General features: G+C 48.4%; 3 protein-coding genes across 7 annotated transcripts in view; 2 read left to right on the forward strand and 1 right to left on the reverse strand.

The window, feature by feature from the left end:
* Positions 1-4762, forward strand: part of CLTC (clathrin heavy chain) — a 79862-nt gene extending 75100 nt beyond the window's left edge. The window contains exons 31-32 of the mRNA XM_063296338.1: positions 2794-2869; positions 3217-4762. Of these exons, the coding sequence (XP_063152408.1) occupies positions 2794-2869; positions 3217-3341 (201 nt within the window). The 3' untranslated portion in view covers positions 3342-4762. The remainder of the gene's footprint in view (positions 1-2793; positions 2870-3216) is intronic.
* Positions 1-16135, reverse strand: part of PTRH2 (peptidyl-tRNA hydrolase 2) — a 126128-nt gene extending 109993 nt beyond the window's left edge. Inside the window, exons 1-2 of one of the 3 annotated variants that reach the window (XR_010067428.1) lie at positions 15785-15857; positions 11363-12031 (exon numbers count right to left, since the gene is read on the reverse strand). Coding sequence is in view for 2 of the 3 variants with exons in the window: in XM_063296502.1 (XP_063152572.1) it covers positions 11506-12024 (519 nt within the window). In the remaining variant the exon portion in view is untranslated. Of the gene's footprint in view, positions 1-11131; positions 12032-15784; positions 15858-16057 lie in introns of those variants that run through there. The other 2 variants (XM_063296502.1, XM_063296510.1) reach the window with 2 other exon arrangements.
* A 128-nt stretch (positions 16136-16263) lies between these two features.
* Positions 16264-18691, forward strand: part of VMP1 (vacuole membrane protein 1) — a 173036-nt gene continuing 170608 nt past the window's right edge. For 2 of the 3 annotated variants that reach the window (XM_063296458.1, XM_063296445.1), the window contains exon 1: positions 16264-16369. The gene's annotated coding sequence lies outside the window, so the exon portion shown is untranslated. Of the gene's footprint in view, positions 16370-17383; positions 17482-18691 lie in introns of those variants that run through there. The other variant, XM_063296452.1, reaches the window with a different exon arrangement.

Here is an 18691-nt window from a genome sequence, read left to right on the forward strand (position 1 = left end):
TTCCCCGAATGTTGATGTCTGTCTTTCTGAAAACATGCCCGTCCAAGCTCGCTCTTCATCCGAGAATTGGCCACGCGCACTCACACACCCCCTTGCCCACCCCCAAAAGTCTGGAACCAGCCCGTGCTCAAATACACAATGCACAAGTCCTTCAGCAGCTAGTAAGCCAAAGGCAGGGCCAGTGTGCTGTGAAAAAAGGTACATGAACTGCAGTGTTTGCTTTCCTGAATTGAGCATGTTTGACCGTCATTGTGATGTACATCTCACTTTCCCTAAGCTGCGAAGCATTGCTGTGGAAAGCGGGGAGGGTTTCTGCGTGCCGTGAACTCCTTGGGGGCTGACGGGGGGAGGCGTCTGTCTGGCCGCCATCTTCCAACCTCACTCCTCGCTTCAGTTCTTTTGCCTTTTTTCCATGCACATATAACACCAAATATAAATAACATTGACCGCATGTGGTTCATTCTCTCTCTCTCTCTCTCTCTCTTTCTTTCTTTCTTTCTTTCTTTCCTCCTCCTCTTCTTACTGTTCTCCCCTCCACAGCCTTTTTGCAGTCTCCGTGGAAAAGCCTTTTTAAAAGGAACGGCTTGCCGTTAATAAGCCTTGTCCGTAGGGCACCCGACGATGTGGTTTCTATCAAGAGTAGCTCTCCACTGTTTAAACCAGATTGTTAGTGGGGTCCTTTTAAACCCTTGTGTTTCTTCAGAGCCATCTGAACAGCAGCAGCAGCAGCAACCGCAGCAAAACTGGCAGTTGCTGAAGAGCGACCTGTTCCAGCATCTCTGGAAATCCCCGCTGCTTAGCTTGCATCTTTTTATCTGGATCTGTGCCTTGGCACCTTAAAACACTTTCAGCTGATCTGTTCCTCCTTCGCTGTAACAGGTTTTCCAGCACAAGTGTTGAGTTGTCTTGGAGTATGTGCCCACCTGCTCTCTTGCGTGTGTGTATGCGTGCGTGCTCTGTGCTGTGGTTTGTTTTCGGGGGCCATCATTTTGGGAAGACTGTAATTCAAATGCGTATTGCTATGGACGCCTCAGCGTAGCAAAACACATTTTGCAGGGTGGGGGAGGAAAGGCTTAAAATCTGGGTGACAAAATTGGGAATGGGAGCAAGTTTGCTGTTAGCAAGGGGCCCTTGCTTAGTGGACTTTCAGTCTCAGGCCATGACTTGCCTAGTGATTCATTGCACGTTTGAGCCTGGCCCAGCCGTCTTGAGGCAACCTAAAGCCTGTCCTCGTTCCTGCTCTGTTGGGGCAGCAACGGCTGAATGATGCGGTTTGAAGGCTTTGCAAATTGCTGGCAAGAAACATGGCCTCCGAGTCAGTCCTGGGCATCTTCAGTGAAGGAAACTTGGGCACGATGGCACAGTTCTGTTGATGCTCGATCGGTCTGCGGCACGGCGAGATCTCTGCTGCAGCCTGAGGGCATGGAATCTCTTGTGTGCTTAGTTAGCAGGTGCTTGTCCTCTAGGTTAGGAAAGCTAAGTGCAGATGCATAAAGCTGAACTGGCCAGTTCATGGAACGTTTCGCCCTGCTGTGGTCATACCATCCTCCTTGAGAGCTCTGTCAAGTTGCATTTCAGGAAGGATTCTGACAGCGTGAGGGGCAAACAAAGGCAACGAGCGATCGGGGTCCTAGAAACCGAGCCCTGTTAATTGAGACTGAAGGCCCTGAGTAGGCTGAACTTGAGAAACGGCAGCTGCAGGGCGAACATGATTTGTGCTCTTCAGGTATGAGAAGAAGGAGTGCCCAGAAGGCCCCAGCCTACGTCACCCCAGTATTTCAGAGATGGACTGACAGTCATAAGTTATAGGAAGTTAGATTCCAGCAGAAGGTTAAGAAACTCGCCTTAATGGTAAAAGTGGGGGAAACTGATGATTCAGGAGGGGTTGTGAGCTGCTTCTGACCGAAAGTCTTCAAGCAGCGGCTGGATCAACATTGATTTAAGAGGCGTTAAAAAGGGGGGTTGGCCCGATGCATCTGCAGCATAGCAAGTTTTCTCCTGTGGCCTGTGGGTGCAGAATTGCTCCTGGGGCTCAGTTAACAGGTGATGGTTCTCTAGGGGGGAGAACTAAATGCCGATGCGTCAGACAATGCTAGCAGTCCATGTAACAAAGCAGCATGCTCTTAAATGCAAATTTAAAATACCTTGGTAAGCCTTGGCTTTTTGTTCTTCAGTTGCAAACCGCAGTGCTTAGCAGTGGGGTTTCTGCACGAGACAGCCCCCGCGTGGAGTGCTTCAGCGCATCCTGCCCGTGCGTCCCAGCTCCGTCGTGCCCTAGAGCGCTGGGTCCCAGGAGAGCTAGCAAAATGGGTTGGCTTGGGTCAAAGCTGAGCAAATGGCCGGGGGCGAGCTCGAAGGGAAGAGGGAGGGATGTGGCAAGATGACTGAATGGCTTTGACAGATCCCCCAGAAACGTTCTTCGGCACGTTCAGTTTGGTCAAACGAATTGGTTCCCTGCGGTCTCTGTTATAGATCGCCTCACGAGGTCAGCCTCCAAAGGTCAGAGCTAGACTTTGGCAACAGACTACCTGAAGCCCTTCAGCAGCAAGTGCTCATCTCCCCGTCCATGCTGAAGGCTTTCCAGGAGAACCTCCTGGACATCTCCTGTAAACCTGGTGGCACGTTTAGACCATCTGCATTTCCCTCCCGGACTTGTTTTTGTAAATGATTTCCTTTCTTTGACTGTGTTTCATGCCCCTTGAAGGCTTTTCCACTTCTCTGCCAGAAAATGTAGGACTCTGAAATGTAGCCGGGCGGTCTGTCCTGATCTTTGGGATTCTTCTGTCTTCCTAGGTGGACAAGCTGGATGCCTCAGAATCGCTGAGGAAAGAGGAAGAACAGGCGACAGAGACGCAGCCCATTGTTTACGGTAACGCTTTAACTTGGCTTGCAGCATCCATAACCCCCACCTCATATTAGGCAGGGCATAGAGAAGAAGGAACAAGAAATAAATAATTTAAGGCGTGAGACAAATGAAGGCAATCGGAAGTCTATAACAAACATCCACATCCCTCTGCCTTTCCATGCCTTGTCTTTAGTCCTTTAACCTTCCCACCTCTTTTGGAGAGCGAACGAGTCGCAGAGAATTAATGCATGAGCCCCTTGAGTGCCCATGCATTTCTACAGGGATGCCCCTCGAAGGCCAGGCCAACAGAACTTAGGAACGGGCTTAGTCGAAAACGTGTCCTAACCGCCTGCTCTGTTTCCCTCCCTCAGGTCAGCCCCAGCTCATGTTGACGGCCGGTCCCAGCGTTGCCGTCCCTCCTCAAGCACCTTTCAGTTATGGCTACACGGCACCTCCATACGGGCAACCTCAACCCGGGTTTGGATACAGCATGTGAGGAAGCAAATGGGGAGCCAGCATCCTTGTGTTGAACCTCCACCGTCCCTCTCATGCCGACTCCACAGGGAAAAGCCTCGTGTCCTTGTAACATTTACCTTATGAAGGACTGTGTTTTCTGTTTGTTCCTCCCCCCCACCCCGCAAGCTCTCTGAATCCCACTTAAGGCATCCCTCCTTTTTTTCACATTCCACGTCACTTCCCCCCCTCCAGTGGGAATACTTTTAAATGTTCCAGCAGGCTTTCTCTCTCTCCCCCCCTTATTTTTGCAAGATGGCTTCTTGACATTAAACCCCCTTCTCTCGTGACTCTTCCCATTTGCACTCTAACGTTGACACTCAGTTGGATCTCTTTAGGTTCAATGCGCGTGAGCAGCTTGTAAAAATGTCCCATCTCACCCAAAAGGCACATATAAGGCTCACTGCATATTCCGAAGGGGGGCAAAAGGAGGATTTGGAGGTGGAGTTGAAACATTAATCGGCAAAGCCCACCCCGGTTGGATTGCTCGGCTCTTGAAATAAAAAAAGAGGAAGCTCACAGATTCATACTGAGAACCTGTCCTGAATTTTAAAAACGACACACCCGGTAGAGGTCTCCCCTTGAACCTATGCAGGTTTCCAGTTAGATGTACAGAAAATGCCAGTGTTTGCTCACTCTGTATGTAATCCCGCTGACCCTTCTGTTGTGCTAGTGCGCTTTCTTGTGGGGACCATTTTATATTCCACTGAGGAACAAGAGAGGGCACCATGAATCCAATCTTGCGTGTTTCTGACTAACCTTGGCCCCAAGTTTGTGTATCTTGGATATTGTGGTGTTCCCGATCACATTTCCCCCCCCCCCGAGTGTACAGAAGAGAGAGAGAATTAAAACGGGAGCGTGGGAAACCCAGTTGCTGTTCAGTTTTGCTTGTGCAATTTAAAAATGACTCAAATTGGAAAAAAAAAAGATGATAATAAATTACTGGACTGTGGACATCCTCTATAGTAGTTTTTCAGTATGTATCTCTCTTCAAACTCCTTTATAATGTATGCGCTTGGCCTCAAAACAGCAAAACGAAAAACCACAAAAAAATAAATGTTGGGCAGTGTTCTTCAGGTCAAAAGGCAGGAACCAGCAACTTAGCAAAATCCCAAATTGTTACTGTGGAGATGATATTGGCAGGTGACTTGCACTGATAAAGATGACTTGAGTGAGAAATGCTTGGAACTATAAACTGGCCGAGGAAAACTGATGGCACTTTTTTCAGCCCTTGGCTGCGGCTGAGCCGGCGAAGGCATCTTCTACCCAAGTGAGAGAAAAAAAATCTTTAGGGTTGTAGTTTTGAGTGTTTCCAGTTTTGAATCTGACAAAAGATCATGTTATAGGTATGTTAAGTTGCCTTAATATATTTAGCTTCGAAATAAAATTGACTTAAATGTTCAATGCTGTTTGAATTACTGTCCTGTTTATAAATGCAAGCGACATCCGTTGTTGGAACAAGAACTCCAGATTTCATGCAGACCCAACGGGTGTTACGTGAAAAGAGTGGAGTCTGTTGCATATAGTTAGGGTGTAACTGGACTGGATCCAGGCCCTTGCACTAGAGCTGGCTACGGGGCAGGGATTATCACAGCCTACAAGAGGATAGGGTCATGCAGGCCAATACTCCTGTGATGGTCCTGGTCCTCAGTTATTAATTCAGAATCTCTCAATTACAAGCCATTGAAAGATGTGGACGGATTCTCGATTAATGCAGGTGATCAGTCCAAGGCAAAGATCAGACTAAGGAAAGCCCGTGCAGTTGCTGTTACAAAAATCCCAGTAACGGCCCCCTCTGCACCAGCCCCTCCCTAAAGGCTGGTTTCCCTCTTCTACCTCCCAGCTGCAAATAACTGTTGCCAACAAGCACTGAAAGCGCCAGCCGAGCTGACCTTGGAGCTATTCAGGCTGTCTCAGCAATTCTAATTAACATACCTAAGTGCCACTACAAACATGCTAAAACCATTACTTCAACCCCATTGTATATACTGGAAGGATACTAGATCCTGGCAACTCCTTTTAGTATAAGGTTATGGTCACAGAATCTTGCAAGCCTGAATGCTCTTCCCCCGTCACTCCCTCTATGAAAACTGGGGAGGGTCTTGTCTTGAGGCTTTCTCAGGCTACAGTTCTGCCCCAGACTCAAGTTTCTTTTATCTGACTGTTTTCTTGGTAGCCGCTCTCCCTCCTGTTCCTCAAGCTCATTCCTCCTTCCCATTTCACAGAAACGTGTGTGCACACATGTGCACACTCACCTGGGACAGGCTTACACAATACCGGCCTTCCAGAAGACACGGGTGCTTCACTCACACAAACCCTCTTCACACAGCATCTCTTTTTAGGGTTTGCGCAACCCTAATGGAGCAAGCCTTAACACTCTGGGTGTAGTTCCTTGTCTAAAATTGATCTGCAAATCAGGGGAATCCTTCATGAAAATCACTTCCCTGCCACAACGCACAGAGCCCTCTATTTAGCCTCTTCTGTCTTGTCTTTCAGCAGTGAAGACCGTTGACTTTTTGGTGTGATGTTCAAAAGACCCACTGTGAAGGTATTGTGGTTAGTCACTGCATGTGGCTGTTAGCTAGGAGAGGACAGAAGCAAGCAGAATGATGATGTTGGTTATCCACTGACCAAAGAGCTTCCCAGAGACAACTGTTTACAACACTGACCTGGGATTTTATTGATCGCTAACCTGGTTTTCAAACAAGGACCGTATTGAACCTTAAGAGCAGCAGCATGTAAAACTTGGTGAAGCACCCTATTCTGAGTGCAAAACGCCTGCCTCGGTGAGAAATGGGTATTTTGAAGTGTTTTATGCTTGTAACACCCTGAAATGCTTGGAGCAGGCACTTTTCCACACCCCTAATTTTGGAACTATCCTGAAAGCTAACGGGGGTCCAGGCAGAGTTAAACTTATCACCCCTTAAATGGCGTCCTCCAGACAGGTTGAACTTCACCTTCAGGAAGCTGCTATTGGGAAATGCTAGTTCAGATCAATAAGGAATGAAACAGTCGCTCTGCGTGGGAAGAGAGCAGTCCGTTTCTTTGCTGAAGTTCTAAACAAATGGATCATCTCTGGATCACACTTTTTTTTTAAATAAAAAATTCTTGCTCAGCACGCTTAGCCTAGGATGATCCTAGCCTGCATGCTTAGTTTATGATTCAGGGGGGTCCCGTGTACCTGAGTTAACTCTGGGGAAGAGAGTCAGGTGGCATACAGGTTTAATCTCTGGGTACCAACAGGAGGCGCCCTGGGCATTTTGAGAGCAGGCCATGATCACTTTCCTAAAAAGTCGCCAATAGATGTGGCTGGACCTGAAGGAGAACCAAATGCTGCAGCGTGCCCCTCCCCCCCATTTCATTACGAAAGAGGCTGGGACTGATAGGGGGCCCAGCGGCATCGCAGGAAATATACTCTTGAGTCTAGGGTTGGGCTTTGCACCCTGCTAATTTCCCATTCATTTTATTAGATTGTACATAACAAGAGGGACGTGGTGGCGCTGCGGGTTAAACCGCTGAGCTGCTGGGCTTGCCGATCGGAAGGTCGGCAGTTCGAATCCGTGTGACGGGGTGAGCTCCCGTTGCTAGTCCAAGCTCCTGCCAACCTAGCAGTTCGAAAACATGCAAATGTGAGTAGATTAATAGGTACCGCTTCGGCGGGCAGGTAACAGCATTCCGTTAAGTCATGCCGGCCACATGACCACAGAGGAAGTGTCTACGGACAAACGTCGGCTCTTCGGCTTTGAAACGGAGATGAGCACCGCCCCCTAGAGTCGGACACGACTGGACTTAATGTCAAGGGAAACCTTTACCTTTACCTTACTACATAACAAGCCAGGCTTGCTGAATGCGCAGCCCGTCCACTCCTTCCTTCATGCAAGCAGGTGCGGTTTGCAATGTCTTTCCTTAGGGTTCTGGTTCTGCTCCTAAAGGTGGGATCCAACCCCGCAGCAATCTAGGGCCTAGTTTTGGCTTACCATCCTTGGTTTCCAGAGAGCAATAATCTTCAGTATGAATGTAATTCACTTCTGTCACATGGTACAAGTCAAGCAATAACATAGTTTGTTTAATTGTAGTTTAGTGGGTAGAACGCAACTACTGGTATACTGTATGAATGGAGTGTAGAGGAATATGAAGAGAACTTTGAAGAAGGAATGCAAAAACTTAACCCTGAGAAGGAAGGGGGGGGGTGAGAAAGAAACTCAAGATAACCTCATCTTGATTCTGCTTGGTGTAACATGGGATAAAGAAACTTTGACAGGCTTTCAGGATTGTTTTTGTACCCTAAAATAAAGTTCCAGTAGTCTGAGAGCCAGTTTGGTGCAGCGGTTAAGGCACCAGGCCTGAAACTGGGAGACCCTGAGTTCGAGTCCCACCTTAGGCATGAAGTCAGCTGGGTGACCTTGGGCCAGTCCCCCTCTCTCAGCCCAAGAGCCAATCAGGCGTGGTAGGAGAGTTCTAGTCCCGCCTTAGGCATGAAGGCCTGCTGGGTGACCTTGGACCAGTCACTCCCTCTCAGCCCTAGGAAGGAGGCAGTGGCAAACCACTTCTGAAAATCTTGCCAAGAAAACTACAGGGACTTGTCCAGGCAGTCTCTGAGAATCGGCGACAATCAAATGGATAAAAAAAACAACAACCTTCCATCTCTTTCCTGACCTGGCCTACTTCAAAGGGCTGACATATAGCCAATTGTAGCTTATTCAGTAAATCACAGTTAAGTACACTGCTATGTGCAGTATGCGAATCCAGTCAATGAACAGCTCTGACCGAAGAGCTATTGCCAAGAACGGCTATTGATTTCATTGCTGGCTTGTGGCTCTCAGAAGGCCCTGACCACTGACCATGGACTATTGGAGTTCAGCGGAGCTACGGATTTGCAATAAAACAGCTTTTACCTTTCAACGTGAGGCTTTCCCGCCTCCCCCTTGAATCTGACAGCTGTCAATCAAGCTGACATCCCTCGAGACCATGCCTGCGAAAACAGCCAAGCTTACCGAGTCTTGCACTTGCGCACAAGAGATTCAAGTTCCTTCTGTGGCATGAACCAGCCTTCTCCAATCTGGCGCCCGCCGGATGCGTTAGAACCGTTAACTCTGGCTGTTCCCAGCTGGCGTAAGGAGTTGGGCAGTGCATTGCCAACCCAGCTGGAGGGCTGGCGGCTGCACGCAGTATAAACCCGCACAGTATTTTCTCCCCTCAGCTGTACAGAGGGAGAGATGTTTTCCCCCACTTTCAATCCACTCCATTTACACAAGTAAGTGAGAAGCTGTTTGCTTTCCAGATGGCACAAAACCATAGTTTCCCAGCATTTACAGAGCTGGGTTCAGCAAGAAAGAGTTGTCACCCCAACATCTGGAAGGGAGCACCTTTAGGAGCCTTCAGGATAAAGATGCCCCACCCCTGGAGACGAAAGGCAATCATTCTGCGGTAAGCTATGAGGTGGGAAAAACAAAGCAGCAGAGGGCAGCGTACGTTCTGTTTCCACGCACCTTTTCAGGAAAGCATGAAGTGGTCAGAGACTTCCAACGTACAACTGCATCTCTGGTTGCAGGCTATTGCATCAGTTGCTTTCTGACACAAATACTTCAAGCTGTTGCTAATGGAGCGGTAGCTTTTGTGTTTTGAATCTGGTCTGCTCTGATTCCCCCGTGAGCTCCTGACAGGCTTCGTTCTCAAGACACTTTCGAAGTTGAGGTTGGCAGCTCCGGCTATTCTCTCTCGGAGCAACCCGAAGGAAACCGCAGCATTTCCTTTGGTGGAATTTAGAACGCATCTGCCCACCAAAAGTCATTCAAGAGGAGCCAGATTGCAATATATTTTCCTACAATAAATATTTCATGGACTTAGGGGGCCACTATCTCAGGATCTCCCAAACTTCTGTGGCTTGTGGGGACATTTGGCATTCCTGAGATATGCGAGCACAACCATTTTTCAGGTGGTGCGGCTACAGGTAGTCCTCGCTTAACAACCATTTGTTTAGTGACAGTTCGGACTTACAACGGCACCGAAAAAACCAACTTTTGACTGGTCCTCACATTTATCATGATCACAGCGTTCCCCCTGGTCTCATGATCACGATTGCGGCGCTTGGCAACCAGTTTGCATTTATGACCGTCGCAGCGTCCCATGGTCACATGATCACCATTTTCGACCTTCACAGCCGGCTTCTGGCAAGCAAAATCAATGAGGAAACTTGTGATTTGCTTAATGACCATGTGGCTCGCTTAATTACCATGGTGATTGGCTTAATGACTGCCACAGAAAAGGTCGTAAAATTGGGTTGGATTCACTTAATGACTGCCTCACTTAGCAACCCAAATTCCGGTCCCAATTGTGATCGTTAAGAGAGGACTACCGGTAGTTCCAAATGGGATGCCTGTTGTGGGGAATTAGCCATTTGCAAAGTTGTAGGCACTGGCACTCTTTTTTTAAAGATAGAAAAACAGGTTCACACACAGGGTAAGCGGAGTTAGGCAAAGGAAGTGTTGCATCCTGGTTCTAGTACTATAACTGGGTACAGTAAAAATTTCTGTTGATATGTAGTCCTAAGAGCACCCTTGGTGGATAGCCCTCTGCTGATTTCCTCCTTTTCTCCTCCAATGCAAGTGAACTGAAGGGTCCCTTCCACTGCTTGCATGGGGAGAATTTGGCAGTTAGCCAGATTTTACAAGGCTGTTTTTGAAAGCAGCACTGCCTTGTATTTTTTTTTAATCTGTTCACCCGCGTCCAATTCTTGGAGACTGCCTGGACAAGTCCCTGCAGTTTTCTTGGCAAGGTTTTTCAGAAAAGTGCTTTGCCATTGCCTCATTCCTGAAGCTGAGCGCGCGCAACTGGCCCAAGGTCACCCAGCTGGTTTTGTGCCCAAGGCAGGACTAGAACTCCCCGTCTCCCCATCTCCAGCCTGGTGCTTTAATCACGACACCAAACTGGCTCGCTCTAACAGGGTTCCTCAACCTTGGCAACTCTAAGCTGTGCGGACTTCAACTCCGCACAGTTGAAGTCCGCGCAGCTTAGAGTTGCCAAGGTTGAGGAACCCTGCTTTATAATATAGCAGAAGGCAATAGTAAGACGTAATCCTGTTTGCCTGCAAATCTTCTTGATTTGGGGCCCGTTTCTGAGCCGACATCCATAAGATTGTACTTCTAATGGGAAGTAAACCCAACTGGAGACCAGGGAACTCTGTCAGGTCAAGCAGCACAGGACCGCTTGCTAACGGCACCTACTACACAGCATTGAGAGCTTACCAAGAAAATACAAAGACTTGTTTGGCTGTTGAACACGCTCTTGATGACCTTAAAATCAAGAGGAAAAAGAGCGGCTGATCTGTGACAAGTTTAGGAGCTGTGGCCTTAGGTACCCATTCCTCTGACTCATCCCAAGTTAAACTGGTTTGGTTTGGTCAAAGAGTGGCAACTTAGGAATGCAGCTGCAAGCAGCTGTGACACGTAAGCTGTGTTTGCATATCACACTCAGCCAGATCAGTCACAAACTCACTCATTTTTTCCATGTGGGAAATTTCATTCATTTTAAACTGAGTTTGATGGCTTAGTACGTTGTGCAAGCGCAGCCCATATAGTTACTGCATGATTTAATGTACTATACAAACCCAGTGGATAGATTAATTTAGTAACCAGGTTGCGTGTTAAATAGAATCACAGGATGCCTTACAATTAATTAAATTTAAATCAGTGGCTTTGCTGGAGGCTGTAGCAGACCCTCTTCAAAGGTTTGCATAGAAATATTAATAATATTAAAAGGATGCAAACCATGTCCTTCCTGTCCATGTAATTCATTTATTTGGAAATTTTCATAGCAATGCCTTCCGTATCTTACTGAACATTTTCTCCTCCACATTTCAAAGGCTGGGTTCATGCATTTCAACGAAATCCACGTCGTCAAAGAGTGCAAACTGCTTCTGCAGCTGTGCAAACACAAAGCTGTTTAACTGGTTGTGGGAAAGTGGAGCCTGCAAAGATATGTGGGGCGTCTGCGTGTGCCTGTTACTGAAAACGAACAACAGAAAATAATCTGGGACTGCATTTGATAATTGTTTGAAGAAGGAACTGGGAGGAGGAGGGCTTGTTCTCTTGTTTGTGGTTTACATTCGTTTGCCTATTTTACCATCTTTACCACCGGGTACTCCATATTCAGTACAGTTTTAGGTGGCCCGAAACTTTATCCACCATCTCAGCTGGTCCAGGTCCGATGCCCAAGACAGTCCGGGAGCCTGGAGCTATCTGAGTGCGGCCAGCATCCTGGATTAAGCTCACCGTCAAGCCCAGCACTTTGGCCTCGCTTAAGAGCTGAATGAGGGTCTCCTCATCGGGCGCCTTGAGAACCACCTTTGGCTGCCCACAATATTCCCACTGCTTCAGAAGTTCTGGGTTTCGGTGATGGACTTGTTTATAGGCTGAAACGGCTGCGTGAGCACACTGGGCCGCTACTTTGCCCTTGCCCATCTTCAAGTCGTTCCGGACCACGATCACCATCTTGAATTCTCCATATTCGCCCATTATACTGGCTTCATTGCCCAGTTCATTGGCGATCATGGTCAGTCTGGGTTTGGATGGCCGGAAGAGCCGAGCCCGAATGCTCCAGCCCAAGCATACTCCACAGGTGACGCCAGCAATTACACCGAAAAACCCAGGCTTGGACAGATAATCCATCACGCATCTGGAGAACAAAAGCAACATTCAGAACGTTAAGAAAACTTAAGTCCTAGCCTTCACAATCACAAAGCTAGTAGGCACAACTGGAACGTTGGAATTGGATACGGAAGAGGGCTGTGGGGGGACACTAGAACCCACACCGTGGAGGTAGAAGGTCCTAGATATCTCTAGGGTAGACTCCTGCCCAAAATTTGGAGACAAGCCAGATTCCTGCTGGACATTGGGGACAAGCCTTTCTCAACTCAGCGTTCCCTAGATGAGTTGGCAATTCTAGGCATTCTAGAACCAGTCCAAATCTTGAGTACCAGCTGAAGACTAATGTGGGCTGTATTGGACTGGGTGGTAACATGGCATCAGCAGCTTCTTGTATTCCAAATTCAAATCCCTCCTTAAGGACCCCTTTAGCTCAGTGTTTCTCAACCTTGGCAACTTTCAGGTGTGTGGGCTTCGACTCCCAGAATTCCCCAGCCAGCTAAAGGGAAACACTGCTTTAGTCTAACCTACTACGTGGGTTATTTTTTTATTTATTCGATTTAGGCGCCACCTGACTCCAGACTGGCACTGGGCGGCTCACAATTAGCAAGATGAAGAGTGAATGCGCCACAAACCTTGCTGTGGGATGCTAAGGTAGCAAATCAGTGAAGAAAGAAATAGCAATGGAAATGTAATAGACAAAGTCATAGAGGTGGGAATATCACTGAAGTGACGCCATAAGGGGAAACTGTTCAGCTGTTAAACACATCTCTCTGTTGCTACTTCTAAGAACAGGAGCTAGCAGTGAGTTTTAAGTCATGCTTGGAGATAAAGTCATTCAACTTTTAGAATACTAGCAGAGCATGCAACGCTGATATACTTATTTGGCAGGATAACCATCCTGAAAACGCAGATGAAAACATATCGGAATCAAGCATTAAATTGGTGCCCACAGAAGACAGGCACCAGAATACTTACAAAAATTCCCAAATTCCTGGAGTATCTTTCTTTAAAACATTACATTTTATTAATGCTGACATAGATTTCAAAAGTACTTAATTCTAAGTAATAGCTTGTAATTATATGGACACTCTTACAATTACTTATTTGTACAAGGAATGCAACACTTTGTTGTATAAATCCATTTCTCTCCTTTCTCTATTAAGTTTGTTTTGTGCCTGTTTTTAGACGGTAAGTATTGGTTCATACTGAGTATACTCAACTTCATCCTTGTTTAGGAAAGGTTGCTTTGTCCTTTCTTTTACAATCTTTTTATCCCCAAGGTAAAGAATCTTATGGCAGCTTAAGGACTAACACATTCATGATAGCAAAGGTTTTCATGGATTATGGTTCGGTATCTGAAAAATATTACAATAAAGACTCATTCTTGTTTACTGCAATGAACAAATGAAGCTACTTTTCTGGAACAGTTTCATTCCAAGAAGTGCTGAGATGGTGGGGAAAAGAAGAAATGTCTTGGCTGAAATAGTAGGTAGTTAAGTAACCTATTGAAGCGAATATTTGCAGCTCAGGGCTGAACTGCGGAGTCCTCGGTGCTCTCTGAGCCTTGTTGTTTTCTTGCGGGCATTTCACTGCCAGGCTAGGCAACGTCTTCAGTGCCCACTCCCTCTTCGCACTGAAGATGTTGCCTGGCCTGGCAGTGAAACGTCTGCAAGAAAACAACAAGGAAGATTAAATAACAGTCATGATCAAATATACTATTATAACCTCATGAGTGGAATGCAAGAACTGAAGGGTACAATTCATTCAAAAGAAAGAGGTCAGACAAAACAGAAAAGTGGCATTATATATGGAGGAACTGCCCATGTTTATCACAATGAAAGAATCTGGGCATAACTCTCCAATCAAAAGCACTGGGATACAAGCTCAAGGTAGGGGAAGCAACAAAGCAACAAAATTTGGGGGGGTTATAAACCACAGAGCTAGGCAGAATATCTCAAAAGATTAATGAACAGTCAACCTATGACCATTTATAAAAGAGCACAGAAGCTTGCATAGAGTTATCAAAAATAACCACTTTAGTTGACATGGGGAATGCAGCTGATGTAATGTACCTTAACTTCAGCAAAGCATTTGACAAAGTCTCCCATGAGATTCAAGAAGAGCTGAAAAAATGACGATACTATCTTTAAATGGATACAGAGCTCACTGAACTGTCATACCCAAGGAGTGTGCATCAACAACAACTCAGCAAGATGGAGAGAACTGCCAAGTTGCAGAGCTCCATTCTAGGCCCTGTGCTATATAAAAGAAAATACGATAAAGGGTTAGAAAATATGATAACCAAGCCTGCTGATCACAAAAAGAAAGGTGGGACAGCAAAAACCTTAGAGGACGAAATCAAAATTCAGGAAGATTGTGGCAAGGGGCAATACTGGCCAAAACCAGGAAGGCAAATATCAACAGGGACGAATACCAATTCTTTCCTCAATTTCCAAATCTGATTAGGACAAAAATCAGAGGCATGAAGATAGGATGAGTAAGACCATAACAGGCAGCAATACATGTGAAAAGATTTTTTGTGTCTTGGTGGATGACAAGCTGAACATATGTCAACGGTGTGATGTCACTGAGAAAAAGGCAGATGCGGTCCTAGCCTGCATCGACAGAGGTCTGGGGCCAAGAACAAGGGAAGTCATGGTTCTGTAGTATTCAGACTGCCCCCAGAATACTTCAATGCCATTCCCAAACATCTTTGCAAGAAATTCTTGTTCTTCTCTTTTTTTTGGATCAGTCCCACTGCACCTCGAATATTGCATCTGGTTCTGAGCAAACCATTTCAGGAAAGGCGCTGACAAATTGGATCACGTCCAGAGAAGAACCAAGAGGATAAGGGGTCTGGAAGGAAAAGCTTTTGAGAAACTGCTGGAGGCACTGGATGGCTTTAACCAGGAGAAAAGAAGACAGTGGGGAGATGTGTGAACTGCTCCAAAGTATCTGAAGGGCTGCTATAATAGGGAAGACAGGACGAACTTGCTCAGCGTTGCTCCAGACGTCCAGAAGCAGTGCGTTTAAACTCAAAGTAGATTTTGGTTGGGCAGCGGGGAAAAAAAATCGTAGTGGTAAGAGCTGCTCAGGAACAGAACACCCTGCCTCAAAAGGTGGGGCCGTCACTGCCACGGGAGTGTCACCATCTGTCAAGGGTGCCGAAGCAATGGATTCCTGGGGCAGGGGCTGGGCTAGATCGGCGTCTCTCAGCCTCGGCCGCTTTGAGATGGGTGGCCTTCAACTCCCAGAATTCCCCGGCCAGTCAGTCCACCCATCTTGACACTTGCCAGCTGGGGAATTCTGGGAGTTGAAGGCCACCCATCTCAAAGCGGCCGAGGCTGAGAAACGCTGGACTAGATGATCTCCAGGGCCCCTCATCTCTCTCGGTCAAGGGCACCAGCCGGAAGAGGGATTTAACGGGAGAATCTGTATTCGCTCCGCGCTGATCCCCAAGCGCAGACCAGACCCTCTTCCCTGCCCAGCAACCATCCCGGCAGGGAGGGAGGGAGGGAGGGAGGGAGGGGCCGGCCTAAGTCACGGCCCAGCCCCCGTGGCCGCAGGGGGAGTGGGGCCCGGGCCTCGCCGCCCCAAATCGCTGCCGCACCCCGGCTCTCCGCTGACTCCCGTCATTGCACCCCGCGACGATGCGAAGGCGCCTCCTCGGAAGGCGGACGGGCGGCTCCCCCGCCAACCGGCCGCCTTCCCCGCGGGGGCCCCCGCGCCGGCTCCATCCGCTCCTCCGGGCCCGCCCCCCCCCGCCTCTTTTTCGGCCCACCTCTCGTTCGCCGGCTTCTCGTTCTCTCTGGCCGCGCCGACGACACGCGCCCTGACGTCACAAACGCCCCAGCCTATCGCGGCGCGGCGCGTGCCGGGCTGACGCGCCAAGCGCGCGTGGCGGGGGCGCCGGCGGCAGATCGGCCAATCGCCTTTCCCCTTCCCTCAGAGCGGCGAGCGCGCCGGCCACCCCTCCACCCCCCAGTTCTCCCCCCCATTAGGATGAAGGGCCGGCATCACGGGTGGGGCACCTTTGGGTTTTAAGAACTCTTACTTTTTCCCGCTGGGGGGACGATCGGGAGTGCCCGAGCTCGCGAGGAGGCGTAACCGGAACCCCGGCAGGCTTCCGGCTAGCGAGGGCGGAAGTGGCGCGCCATCGCCTCTTGCCGGGTGGGCGGGGCTAGCCCTCCAGCCCTTCCCTCACTTCCGGGTTGGCCCTTGCCCAGGAGGCCGTGCCGGAGGAGGAGCCGCTTCCCACCGTAGCGGCGGCCGCGGAGCAGCCACAGCAGCAGCGGCGGCGGCGGCGGCGGCAAAGACGTCGGAAGCAGCTGAGGAGCCACGCGCGTATGTCCGACCGTGAGCTGACGTAAGTAGCGGCGGGGGCCTGAGGCGGCGGACCCGCCTACGGGTCTCCAGGAGGGTCATGAGGCGCGAACGACCCCCGAGGAGCAGCAGGACCGCGCCGTGGAACGGTCCGCGCGTTGCTCTGGTGGGCTGGGGGGGGGTCCCCTCTCCTTCCTGCCTGTGAGGCGAGGAAGCCTCTCCGAGGAGCCTGCCAAGCTTTCCCCCAGTCCCCCCGGCTGCCTCTCGGCCAGGACCGCCCCTCGCCCCGAACTGCCAGTTCCAGCCCCAGCTGCGCTTCCCCAGTTGGTGGCCTCGCGTCTCTCCCGGTTGCTGGGGGTCACGGGTGGGCTCGGCCCTTGAGGCGAGAAATCAGCGCGCCCCTCCGAAAGAAAAGCGCCTTCCCCAGACATTGACGGGGCGAGCGGGACAGTAACAGCAGGGGAGTGCTGGCGTGTGGCGCGGGGGGCGGTCTGTGTCCTGGGGAGGCATGAAGCCGGATTCGGGGGGAATCAGGGGCGAGCTCCTCGGTTGGTGTAAACGAAGCAGATCCAGCTGGAAGCAAGGTGCGAAGGTCCCCTGGAGGTGGGAAAGAGCCACCTCCACACTAATAAGCATAGGAAGGAAAGCAATGCGGTGGGTTTGGGCTTGGTTCTGAGACGGTGGGGCGCCCTTTTTTGAAATCTTAGCATCAATCACTCTTGCCGTCCTTCTGATCAAAACTGATGGTTGGTTGTAAGACCTGGTTCTTGTAGTGCCAAGGAACAGAGCCGTGTGTATTGTGACCTTGTATTTAATTCACCACCACTACACTTAAAGGCTGAATTGAGGCTCAGTTTTGGTTTTCCCAGCTAAAATTATATCACATATTCCTTTCATTTTCCTCACCCAGTGTTGGCAGTCCCCAAGGAAGTGAGTCAAAAGGTTTCAGAGGAAAACGAGTAGTTGCGTTTTGTGCTTTTTCCCTAACAACTGAATGGTTAAGGTTAGTTCAGATAGAGTGTCTTTCCCCTTCAGGATCTTCACATCTGATAATTTTCTTCCCCTTACTCCCTCTAGTGTCCATGCCTAGCATTGATCAAGCCAAACCAAGATTTTGCAGCCTGCTTTCCAAGAAAGATATTTTCTTAAAAATTGGTGAGATCACATGTTTGGGATCAGTGTGTAGCCGAAGTGCATTAGGTGGGTGAGGGCCAAAGCTGGAATTTCAAAGGTTGCCTAGTCATCTGTGATAGGCCAGATCTGACCTTACAAATGGACAACTCGCCCTTTGCAGTGGTGATCTTTTACTTCTCTGCATGTTATGGTTCTGGAATCCTGAAGGATCATAATTGTATCTTCCGCTTGTGGAACTTTGGGAAATGGTCAAGAGAACTAAGAAATGTAGTTTACAAACAAGACAGACCTTGTTCCTAAATCACTGTAAATCCTTATTGATAGTTCTGGTTTGTAGTTTGAAGTATATCACAACTTCTGGAAGTTTATGGAGTTTTAAAAACTAATTGCTCTCAGGTGTTCAAAGTCTCACTCCAGGCTGTCAAAAATTCTGTGCACGTATGTATTTTTACGTGAAACAAAGTTCACTTTGAATCCCCTGATTTGTTACTTATTTCTGAACTCTTCTGTTATTTATTGAGGTCTTTCCTTTTATTCATTTCTCCTTGGAGAATCTGAATTTTGACAGCTGACTTGTGTGGTAGGTGAGCTAAGAGTTAGTTCAGGCCTTGTACTGGATGTAAATAAACCTGCTTGCTGATTCATATGTTGTGCTAAGGAACTGTATGCTCTGTATGTCACCATTTGGTACCCATTTCACAATTCTCTGAATAAACCCAGATTCTGCCACCAGAATCCAGCGGTGCAATCTTTTTCTCCTTCTGGGGACAACATTTCTCCCCTTAACTCCTGCCCTCACGTTAAGAGCCAAAACAAATTATCCTGCCTACGCCAGCAACATCACCGGATCACCAATCCTGTCTCTTGTAGTCCCAGCAACAATAAAAGAGCTGCCCCTAACCACAAAGAAGTTGTGCCACGTGGCCTAGAACCAAAAATTGTGTAAACTCAATTGTTGTTTGTGTTATCATAGTTGATAGCTTAGTGTGACATATTAGTCCATTGGTGGTTATTCGTTACACCATGTCCTAGAACAATGTGCAAACCAGGTCATTGAATAGTTTCAGGCAGACCTCAGTGCTTATCACCAAAGCATCATGAACACAATTTTTTATCCCGCGCTTTAAATGCTTAGTGGTGGTTCTCAGAGCAGCAAGCAAAGTAGCTGAATGTACAAGAAGATGTTAATAACACTATTAAAAGTATCAGTGATGATGGTGATGTGCTTGGA

Source organism: Candoia aspera, chromosome 1, assembly GCF_035149785.1.
Source record: "Candoia aspera isolate rCanAsp1 chromosome 1, rCanAsp1.hap2, whole genome shotgun sequence".
NCBI classification, from domain to species: Eukaryota; Metazoa; Chordata; class Lepidosauria; order Squamata; family Boidae; genus Candoia; species Candoia aspera.